This window comes from Labrus bergylta, chromosome 2, assembly GCF_963930695.1.
Source record: "Labrus bergylta chromosome 2, fLabBer1.1, whole genome shotgun sequence".
NCBI classification, from domain to species: Eukaryota; Metazoa; Chordata; class Actinopteri; order Labriformes; family Labridae; genus Labrus; species Labrus bergylta.
The window spans coordinates 23,401,520-23,413,114 of record NC_089196.1 but is presented as its reverse complement, the minus strand read 5'-3'; the positions used below and the strand labels follow the sequence as shown (position 1 = coordinate 23,413,114).

The window sequence follows — 11,595 nt, the reverse complement described above, 5'->3', positions numbered from 1 at the left end:
GGACCCACTGGTGTTAAGGTCTAATCCTAAGAATTTTGTTAAAAATGTTGTAAAAAGTGTACCTAAGCGCTGATAGCCTAGCGGTTCTGGGTCCAAACCCGACCTTGACCCTTTGCTGGACATCATTACCCACTCTGTCCTCCCAACAACTCTCTTCAGCTCTCCTATCCAACAAAGAAAAAAAGGCCCAAAAAATAACTTTAAAAATAAAATAAATGACATGGATAAAAATGGAATAAAAGTGATGTGATCGCATAAAGGTTTTCTCAAAGTCCAGAAATATTTCTTTCAAATTTTATTTCATGTTAATACCATAAATATACAAAACTCAAACTATTTCACATGCAACGAAGGCCAGACAAGAGTGCATTACATTTTCTTTTTACATGTGATTGATAATGGGGATCAAATGTTCAACTTTACAAAATATACAAGTGTCCCTTTTTGAATGACTTTCTTCTCTGATTCAGTGAAATCATGGTCACAGATCACAACACGGTTGCAGACCAGCTCTCCCGACACATCAAGGAATGACCCTCTGTGGCATGGCTTCATTTAGAAACGGTGTCGACCTCTAGATGTACGGGAGAATGAGTGGGTGTTTGTAGCACGGGAAAGTTGTGTATTATCCTAACGTTAAACGTAGCTAGGGAACACATCACAAACCAAGATTTAAAAACAAATCTATATGGACATTTTGGTAGATTTCTCACAGCTTTTCAGGACATAGAATAACACTTGAGGGAGATTTTTTTTTACCTTTTCCTTTCATACCAATCATACACACGTCCTCTTCTACACAAGCACTCCTCCCGCAGGGTACATAAGTCATTTAACACTTTTTCAATCTAGCTGATGCTATGATCATGTCTTTACAAAACCACACAAACATAATACACAATGTTAAATCCAACCCAACAAAATTGAAAAGCAAACAACTTAAATTACATTATAAATAAAAAGGTTTTGTCTTTTGCACTAAGGTCAACATAGAACAAGAAATGTGCAATGAATTTCAAACAAAAACAATACTGCCAACTAAGCTGTCAGCTTATGGTTTTCAATGATGAATCGGTGACTTTTACATGTGTAACAATCTCTGGAGTACTTAGTCCACTATAATGTTCAGTTCATCATACGTTTGGAACAAAGCAGGATCAGTCATCAGTCCTCTTGTCATGCACATCTTCAGACACTCACCACCGCTATGAGATGCTAAAGCACAACAAGAAAAGTAACCCATGTCCATCACTCACTTCTGTGACAGTAGTCTGTACAGCTTCGTGCTGGATAACACTGTTATTGTATGAATTCATGTATCTTAGCGATATCACTGAATGTACATTAAGTCCAGTCCTCTGTTATCTTAATGTTTCTTTTCAGCTCTGTATGTAATAATGAAAAAGGACTAGTTACATCTTTAAAGAATCATAGGTTTATAGCTGTCCAGTTCAGGCCACTTATCCCCCTTTGTGTGGTGCAGTATGTGTCTCTTTAAACATGAGATGATTTATAGCAGCGTTAAGATTTGTAAGCGAGTGTAAGGGGCTACAAAGACAACAAAGAGATGAGCAACACAGTAGTCTGTTAGTGTCAAACACACATAAAAAGATGAAGATGAAAATGTATCTTAACTTTGTCTCCCCTATTAGCGCACCAGGACGTCATAATATCTGACTGAGCCTCTTTAAAAGTTTGTGGTGGGAACAGGGTGTCGTCAGTACATCTGCGCAAAAAAATCCAAAACTGTATCGATCAGATAGCCACTGGGACATGCAGTAACTTTAAAGCCCACTTTTCACAGAAACAGAGGGAAAATAAATAACACCCCCCCCCCCCCCCCCCCAAAAAAAAAAAAAAAAACAGAACAGCCGGAATTACTTGACGCTTCCTCAAGTGTGCTAATCATGCATGTTCTTCTCATGCGGCCAAATCTCAATAAGCTGCGACGATGCCGACCCAGCCCACACTGCCGATCAAAGAAGCACACAAAGAGTGAATATTTGTTTGACTGACATGTGTCACTGGGGCGCTGTAGGGGCGGCGGGCAGGTTCTCACATAAGAACATATTCTTATTTTTCATAAATTACCAGGATGATAATTTTTCTCAGATTAGAAGCACACATATGGGACAAGGTATAATTTACCTTTCAGATCTCAGTGACCAAGTATTGGATTATAGAAAAAGTGAGAGTTCACATTCACGTACAGGCCCAACCATTCAAACATTCACCGTACTTTCAGTATTTGACCAAGAAAACAGAACTAGTATGTGCAAAACACCATAATTCGATTATCATTTTTCATGACTGTATTATAAACAGGCAGGAGGCTGTTCGGAGGTCATCACCGTGACAAAAACAAGGTATGCTAGAAAATGCAACCTCTGCCTGACCTAGGATCACCTCAAGGTGACAGAGGAACAGGGTAAGCGAGGAATGGAGCAACATAATTTGAGATCAAATCCCACTCACTCAGAGCAGAACACTAGGTCTAACATACACTAAGTCACTTAGTGGATGTTTCAAGGTTTGTGAGCAGACAGTCATCGGACTGAAAAGCAGAAAGGAAAGATGTAGGAGGTTTTTTTTTTCTTTACTGAATGCTTCATTTAATTGAAGAAGGACAACTCTGGTCACCCTATTTAATTAAACTCTTGTTTTTAATGCCTCTTAAAAATTCTTTGCAAGTTTTAAGCAAAGGGCGCAGGGAGATCTGAGCGAAACATTCAATAACAGAATTAAATGTATCCGATCGCCTGCAGGGCCAGAGTTGTGCACCTCCAACTTACTGTATTTATAAGCTTGTATGTGTGACAGAGCATGTCTAAGTGTGTGTGTGTGTGTGTGTGTGTGTGTGTGTGTGTGTGTGTGTGTGTGTGTTTATGGCTGAGCTTTGAAGGCTCCACGAGCAGCGTTGGTTGCAGCATTGGCGGCAGCGTTGGCGGCTGCAGTCTGAACAGTCTTGTTAGACATGACCCCAGTAGCGAACTCCTGCTGAGCCTTCTCGAAACTAGCACCAGTGGTGCGATACAGTGCGTGCACCTGGAGAGAAATGAAGAGGACATTAGTTGGAATAAGGTCAAGTGATGTAAATCTACCAAGAGGCCTTTTGAAAAGCATTCAATGATCAAGGTAGATGTTTCATTTCTGTCTCATCACATTTTAATTTAAAACAACTTTAGTAATCAAGAGTGTGTCTGTCCACTCCCCAATACTTTACTCTCTGCCTTACCACTCTCCAACATTTATGTTCAACTAATTTGCATTATTAAAGTGTTTTAGCCTTTTTTTCTCGGTCTGCATCTCAAGATAAAATGGCTTCTTCATGCCTTCTTTACACCTATTAAACATAGCAGCAGTGTTGTAGTACTCGAAATCAGTCTTGGTCTCAAGACCACTTTCTGAAGGTCTCGATCTCGTCACAGAATCTAAAGCATTTTGACTCGGTCTTGTCTCGATCTCAGACTGGGCGGACTCTGGATTTTAAATTAAAGCCGGTCCAGACCATCACTGATAGGCTATTATTCCAAATCATTACTGTGATTAGAAGGAAACCCCGCTTTCTAAAAGAACAAATAACTGCCTCATTCATAATTCGATTTTTATCCCCCCCGGTTACGGCCGCAACCTTCCCAGTGTTACGGTCTAAGTGAGTGACACGCCTGCTGCAAACATGATGATGATCAGTGATATTTATGGTCTTGACTCGGTCTCGATCTCTAAATGTCACGGTCTTTTCTCAGTCTCGGAGCCCTCTGGTCTTGGATATGTCTTGGTCTCGGTTTATGTGGTCTTCACTACAACACTACATAGCAACTGATGCAGTCATGTTGGAGTACTCTGTCATTGTCTTACCTTCTTAAACATAATGAGCGAGCCCACAGACAGTGCAGTGAACAGAGCTGCGATCAGTAACATGATGATGCCCACTGGGATACTGGTGTTCAGACCAGTCAAAGCTGCAATCCAACCACTGGCAGAACGATACAATGACGATATTAGTGAACTTTAGTACACACTCATCAGCAGAGGTACAGAATCAGCAGAAGCACAAATACTCACCATGTTCCCCAGCCGGTGATGCCGATACTTTGTAGAACATGAACTCCAAACTGGCAGATATAGACGAAGAAGAAGACAAAGAAGCGGAATGAACTGTCACTCCTGCAGAGGAAACACAGAAGAAGAAGTGAATGAGCGATCAATAACTTTCTTCAACTTAGTCCCTGACTTATCTTCCACCACTAAGCATTATTCCCCCCTGCTTCTCTCAGGCTCTTCCAATATAGCCAAACCATATTGATAATTATTAAGTGCATGGTTAGAAAATAAGTGAAGAGTGAAGAACGAGCCTCTAAAATCAAAAGTAATGGTTGTAATCACTTAACAATGGTTGAGGGCGAGACTGCTGCAGATGTCAGTTTAATTTTCTCAGTGTCTCCTTACCTAAAAGCCCCGTAAAGTGGTCTGTACCAGCAGACGAAAGAACACGGGGTGAACAGCAGAAACCAGAGCATGGCCAGGCCGAAATCTATACCACGAGATGCATCCACACAGAACCAGGCCAGACAGCCGAACATGTTGACAAAGAGAGTGCCTGCATGAACTGATGGGGGAAAAAAAATAAAATAACAACAAAATTAGGACCTTCAGTGTAATTTTAGGACAAGAACATAATGATATATAGTTTATCCTCAGCAAAATAAATACACATCCGTCTGTCTTTAAATATTAAAAATAAGAAAACAGGCAGGTGTGTTCTGGAGTAAACCCACTTGATTAAAGGAGTAATTTAGAGAATCAAAATGAAAGACAACGATAGTTTTCACAGGGATTTCAATGGCCACTTACACATCCAAAGGTTGTACATGATCTTGACGGTCTTTTGGAACTGTACAGGAATGTCCACTGCGATATCGTGGTAGAAACAGGGGCCGACTGGGAACTTCTCTGGCAATGGAGGCCAGTTATTCTTACGACCTGTGTGGACAAAGGACACGGGAGTCTTGGTAGTTTCCCCGGCAATGTACAGTATATGAGTTTTAACTCTAATTTAAAACACTATATTTAGAAGCATACTTATATTAAGTGAGCGTGCAAGAATTAGAACAAAAGTAGCCAATCAAAAAGACAATCCTGTTTTTCCCCAGCTCATTCTGCTAAGCTAAAGGAGTGTTAATACTATTTATAATTAAACAAGTATATAAATGTACGGATGTAGATTAACTATGAAATGTCTGAGACTATTTTAAATACATTTGAAATTGCGGGAATAGCTTTAAAGTTGTGAACATTAGTAGAAAAAAACCTTCTACTTTTAAATTAGCATACAATTTTCAAGCAGAGTTCTTCTCAGTGTCATAAAACTTGAGACACTTTCCCATAGTATCACATTCCTCATTAAAATCCCTTTTCCTCTCCTGAGAGCTCACTTTTATTCTGTCAGGGTGTTTTGCAAAATGTGACCGGTAACACATCCCTATTCTGAGTCTCATCAACACTGTCACGATTCTTTTGATTGGTGATGACAAATGCAGACTCCGGGGTTAATGTGGTAAGTGAATTTATCAGGCGACTAAGTGATGGACTGGCTGACCTGCTGCTCCGTGGGTCTGTAACTCTCTCTCCCGGCGATCGAGCTCTGCTGCTTTCTTCTCCAACTCCTCCTGCCTTCTCAACAGCTCAGCCTGAGCACGTGCTTGGTCCTGACACAGACAAGGCAGAAACAGTTTAGAATTTGCCAGCCAGCCTTTCAGAGGAGTCATTATACAATCATGTAGGCAATGAAGGTGTTTTTTTCACTCGTGATCTTGGGTGTGTTAGTTTGAGAAAATAAAAAAATGGGGTTAGGTTTGGGAAAGCAATTAGCTACTGTTTGTTCACACACTTGTCTTTCTAGTAAATATAAGGGCTGTCAAAGGACAATTTTTTGAAATTAATTACATTTTTATTATTTTTGGATTTCAAAAAAGGTTGTCATATGCTTTCTTTTTGTATTTTGGTGCTGTCTTGAGCTAAGGGTATTTCCTGTTTGGGTACAAAACTGCTTTTATTTGAAAAAAAAAAGAAAAAGTGGTAGTCCAAATGTTTCCAGCTAAAGAGGACAGTGAAAAAGTGAAATGTTTGTTTGATGTCATGAGGTGAACATTACTTTTAACTCGTCAACTGAGTCACCTGGATGTCAAATGAGCCATTTAGAGGCGCAGAAGTGTTTTTTTTTTTTTTTTTATTCACTGTGCTTACAGGGAGACACTGCTGTCTGTGAGCTGACTAAGCTACGGTGCACCCAATGGGACAAAATAGATCAACGCAATTTAAAAAATCAAGTGCATTCATTTCAGACCTTTATCGCATTGTGAGTAACCTGTTAACGCTGACAGCCCCAGTAAATATTGATCTAGCTTTAAAGTCAGGAGGTATGGGAAAAGGCATGGAATGCATTCACACTTATCAAGACAGTGACATAAAGATGTATGGAAAACATCAGATGATAGACAGTACCTCATTACGCCTCTGTGGGCCAGTAGAAAACAGAAAACAGGTGAGTATATGAGGGACAAGAGGAAATGTGAAACAAAAGCTAAGACAGAGAGAGCGTGTTTATAATGAACAACAATGATAGGAACTTCAAGAAAGTTAAAGGAAAATTACACGAGTATACATTCAACATGTTTCTGTGTGCAGTACCTGAGTCTGTTGCTGTGAGTAAGCTGGCGGCTCTTCTGTGGGCTTCATGATGGCAGGTTGTGTGTTCTGAGCTGGGGCAGGAGCAGATTTGGGGGCATTTCCAGGTGCCGCCTGTAAACCCATCACAGTTATGATATGTTAATATTCATGCAATCTAAAAAAAGACCCTGAATCACAACTTTAACTGGGCCACAGTCATAATTTGTCAGAGAAACCCTCTGTGACTGAGAGGAGGAGGAGGAGGAGGAAGAGAGAAAGAGGGAATTGGATGAAATGAGGTCAGTAACTAGGAAGCAGACAAACACATTTATTTGCTAGTAAAGCTGACCGTTCTGGCGTCTGTGAAGGGGTTATACTCCTCCAGACCACCAGGAGGGGCAGACTGGGTCACCTGCGTCACCGAAGGATCCTATGGGACAGAGAGGACCATGAAGGGTTTCAGGGGTTAAAAACTACAAAAACACAAAATCAAAAGTTTATGATTTGTGTTAAACACATCAGCTCACCACACATCTACTGGGTCTATTTACTGTAATTTTTTTAACAGTTATTGTTGATTTGCTGACAACAGGTACAGGTAGGGTGCCTACATAGACCAGGAGGTAATTTAAGGACATCTTGTGGGAATTTCAAACTTTGCATGGGATCTGCAAAGAGGGGAGGGAACTGTACAGGCACAATAATGTGGCTGCATGTTGTATGGAGGGCAAATAGATGTTTTCATTGTAACCGTGACTCCGCCCACAGAGTGACGCACCCGCCGGGGGGGGAGGTGACAGAACATTCAAACCTGCACCTGTGAAGGTGTTCGCTTTGAATGAAAACCAGCAAAGACTGTCTAAAAGGTAGGATAGTTTCCACGGGAAATACATTGTGCTGAGCACACACATATCTAGTATTACACTGAAGAACCACACAAAGTTATCTTTACTGTCAAACACTATTATTAAAGCCTTATATGAAGGTGGTTAAGGAGGTTAAGTTAGGATGATTAAAGACAATTCAATTACAATTTCAGTGTCAATATTGCAAGTAACGTGGAGTTAGAATAACACCTTTTAGTTGGAGCTCTGCTGAGACAACAGCAGCCTTCAGTAGGAAGTATATTTATCCCCTTTGCATTAATTGTTGGCACATAATGTACCTATCTTAACCGGCGCTAGGTGCCAATGTTTACTGTCGGGCAGAGCTAGCCAGCTAACATCATGTGTCTTTGTCCTGAGTTTGTATCATCGTTGTTACAAGTTTGAAATCAACAACGCACCCCAAAAGCCATTTGAATAAGTAAGCAGCCGTATTATGTGCGAAGATGGAGATAAACCATGTGGATCACGATTAGCTCGTCCAGCTATCAAATCGTTAACCAAGAAAAACCTCTAGCTAGCAAGAGATGCTAATGAAAAAGACTGGCCTCTTTGGGATTTGAAGCGAGCTAGCTGGCTTAGTGAACTACCTGAAAGGGATTGCTGAAGTCCGGGTCTGCAAACGGGTTGCTGTCAAAGTCGGACATTGTACAGCCTTTCTAATAACTATTTCCTGTGTGGAAGAGCTTCCCGATTCTCCAGGGAAGGTTCAGTCTCTCTCTCTCTCTCTCTACTGCTTGCAGGCTTCTCCGCCTCCTTCTGATGGAGACCCCTCGCCTGGCCAGTTAGCCTGTCGTGTAGCACAAAAAGATGGCAGGAGGAGTGGATGCGTGATGAACGGCAGCGTCCTGCGTCACTGTTTCAGCACCGCGGAGAGCAAGATACGGAGGACCAGATCTGACACAAGTATAAATAAATGTAGAAATAAATAAATGTAGAAATAAATAAATGTGGAAATAAATACATGTAGAAATAAAGAAATGGAGGTATAAATAAATAAATAAGGAAATAAATAAATGTATAAATAAATATATGTGGAAATAAATACATGTAGAAATAAATACATATGGAAATAAATAAATGTATAAATAAATAAATATGGAAATAAATAAATGTAGAAATAAATACATGTGGAAATAAATACATGTATAAATAAATAAATGTAGAAATAAATAAATATGGAAATAAATAAATGTATAAATAAATATATGTGTAAATAAATACATGTGTAAATAAATACATATGGAAATAAATAAATGTAGAAATAAATAAATATGGAAATAAATAAATGTAGAAATAAATAAATGTGGAAATAAATACATGTAGAAATAAATACATGTATAAATAAATAAATGTATAAATAAATAAATATGGAAATAAATAAATGTAGAAATAAATAAATGTATAAATAAATATGGAAATAAATAAATGTTGAAATAAATAAATATGGAAATAAATAAATGTAGAAATATGTGGAAATAAATACATGTAGAAATAAATAAATGTAGAAATAAATTTAAGACATTTAATTATTTATGTCCCATTTATTTACCAGTTTTTATTTATTTATTCACGCATTTAATTATTTATTTATTTAGTCATTCATTCTTTTATTTATTTATTCCAGTATTTATTTATACATTTATTTATTTATACTTCTGTCAGATCTCGTCCTCCATACAAGACGTCGACACAGGTACAACACAAGTATGCTGGGAGGGAAGAAGACCATCTGTCATATGGTCTTGGACGATATGTAAAGCATAGTGTAAAGATGTAGACTGATATTTTTTATAGACCTATTTAAAGGAATGAACTGAACACTTTCTAACATATTTTTAAATCTTTGGTCCTCTTGGTCTCAGCTCTTGTTGTTGGGTTCTTGTGTTGCCTGGTTTCTTATGATGGTTCTTGTGATGGTCGGGTTATATATCTCTGTTGGGTATCGTGCACTTTGGGTTCTTTTCTGTTGAATTGTATTTAATGATTTTTAGTATTTTGCATCTGTTATATTCTTACTGTTGTTCATGTTCTTCTGTGTTTGGTTTAGTTTGCTTTGTTCTTGTTTTTGCTGTTTGTCAAAGCACTTTGTAAACATGTGTTTTTAAAAGGTGCTATATAAATAAAGTTATTATTATTATTATAAAAAATTCTGTTTAGGATAGGATAATACTTTTATTGATCCCCAGAAGGGAAATTTGGGCGTTACAGCAGCACAGACAAGAAAGCTCAAAAATACACATTAAACAGAATAGGTAAGATAAATAAAAATAAAAATAAAAATAAAAACAGGGGGTATATACAAGTACAAAATGAATGATGAAGTTGGGGGAATTGAGAATTGAGACAGTATTTGCAGAGAATGACAAGATAAAGTGACAAGTGATTAAAGTGACTTGGTATGATAAATAGCAGCAAGTAATGTAAACAGCAGAGAAGAGAGGCAGTGTTGTACCACAGTAATGCAGAGTGCAGTTATATAATATAATGCAGTATAAATATGAGATGAGATGAGATGAGATTCAACTTTATTGTCATTACACATATACAAGTATAGAGTAACGAAATGAGGTTTGGCATCTCACCAGAAGTGCAAATAAGCAGAAAGTGCAAGAGTCTGTGCTATGTACAGTAATTGAGTGCAAGAGTCTGTGCTATGTACAGTAATTCTGTGCTATGTACAGTAATTGCAAAATTTACAAATGTAGACAAGAAAGTGAATTATTAAGTAAATCTGGATGGCTGGATTAATGGGATGCAATAAATATAAATAAATGCTATAAATAAGTAATGCTACAAAATAAGTGTGTTCTTAGGATAAATATAGTGCAATATGAACAATATAATGTAATATGTGAAATAATATAGACTAGTATAGTAATATAATAAAAATATAGATAATGTTTACCACAGAAAACTCCCTCTATTACCAGGTTACTCATCGTTATCACCTGAGTCGTGGTCAAGTTTGCATATTAGGACCTGTAGTATAATGGCCTAAATTCACAAACAACCTTAATGTCCCCACTGTCTTACCAGGTTGTTATAAACGTTAAATCCTTTCCATGAAGTAGTGCACATGGCAGCTTCACTATATAAATAGCCCAAAAAATAAACTGACCCATAATCTGACCTGCTTTGGAGTAGGCGACCTTATGTCCCTTGCATGGGCGGTTCTAGGCATGGGCCAACAGGGGGCTTACAACACTGAGCTTGGTCCCCCATGTGGCCAATCATCTTTGTGAGGTTCTATTCCTACAAGAAGTTGCAGGAAGGAGAAACTGTGCAGAGTGTATCATGATGACCACACTGCAGAGTAGCTCAAATGACAGACAGAATGAAGTCTCCTTTTAAACATGCAAATCCATGCAGTGTCATCCTTGTAGAAAGCAAAGGTCATGCAACATCCTCAATCACATGATGCTTACAGGCCAGTTAACCTGAAACAGTATTCTTTTAAATGTCATACAGTTCACGACAGAATTATTTTAACACATCTGCTAAATACATTTTTTCCTATTACACTTATTGGTTCCAGGCTTTTTATGACAATTCTTTAAGCTAAGCACCTCTTTAAGATTTTACATTCCCTAAAATAACTTGTAAACCTGTTGTCAGAGTTTGGTATAGTTACTCAAGTACTTGCCTCAGTAAACTTTTATGGCATAAGTACCAATGATACATTCGTATGTGTTTTTATCCTACTGTCCCTTTCAGAGGAAATGTTGTACTTTTACTTCACTTCATTTATTTGAATACTGCATCACCTTGAACATTGCATTTATATATTCCTTTAAATATTAATAGATAAATAATTTATTGTTGATAATAACACAAACACAATGCATCAACATGGTCATCTCCTGATAACTTGTATTAACATTTTATATTTTGTGTGTGAAACTCGTCTATTTAAATTTTCTTAAAGCTAGTGTGCTAATTTGAATGCATGATTTTTTTCCTCTATAACATAACTTGCATTGCTCCCTTCACCATTAGACTTTTCACCTTAAAAACAAACACATCTGTTATGTATATATTT

General features: G+C 37.9%; 1 protein-coding gene across 2 annotated transcripts; it reads right to left on the bottom strand.

The window, feature by feature from the left end:
* Positions 1 to 278: 278 nt before the first annotated feature.
* On the bottom strand, positions 279 to 8,378 carry LOC109994236 (secretory carrier-associated membrane protein 1). 2 transcript variants are annotated; one of them, XM_020647480.3, is made up of 10 exons: positions 8,144 to 8,378; positions 7,019 to 7,099; positions 6,691 to 6,801; positions 6,505 to 6,516; positions 5,600 to 5,708; positions 4,855 to 4,983; positions 4,450 to 4,609; positions 4,066 to 4,167; positions 3,859 to 3,976; positions 279 to 3,045 (listed from the first exon to the last, which is right to left on the bottom strand). In XM_020647480.3, the coding sequence occupies exons 1-10, from the start codon at positions 8,198 to 8,200 to the stop codon at positions 2,884 to 2,886; spliced, it is 1,041 nt and encodes a 346-aa protein (XP_020503136.1). In that variant the 5' UTR covers positions 8,201 to 8,378; the 3' UTR covers positions 279 to 2,883. The 2 variants fall into 2 exon arrangements, with proteins under 2 accessions (XP_020503136.1, XP_020503137.1); XM_020647481.3 differs by lacking the exon at positions 6,505 to 6,516 and having other exon boundaries at positions 8,144 to 8,377.
* Positions 8,379 to 11,595: the final 3,217 nt, after the last annotated feature.

Excerpts from the sequence above, each read along its gene's own strand:
- LOC109994236 (XM_020647480.3), bottom strand. The coding sequence starts at position 8,200 with ATGTCCGACTTTGACAGCAACCCGTTTGCAGACCCGGACTTCAGCAAT. Across the intron at positions 6,802-7,018 it reads CCTTCACAGACGCCAGAACG|GCGGCACCTGGAAATGCCCC; the intron begins GTCAGCTTTACT and ends ATGGGTTTACAG. Across the intron at positions 4,168-4,449 it reads CCACTTTACGGGGCTTTTAG|GAGTGACAGTTCATTCCGCT; the intron begins GTAAGGAGACAC and ends TTTCCTCTGCAG.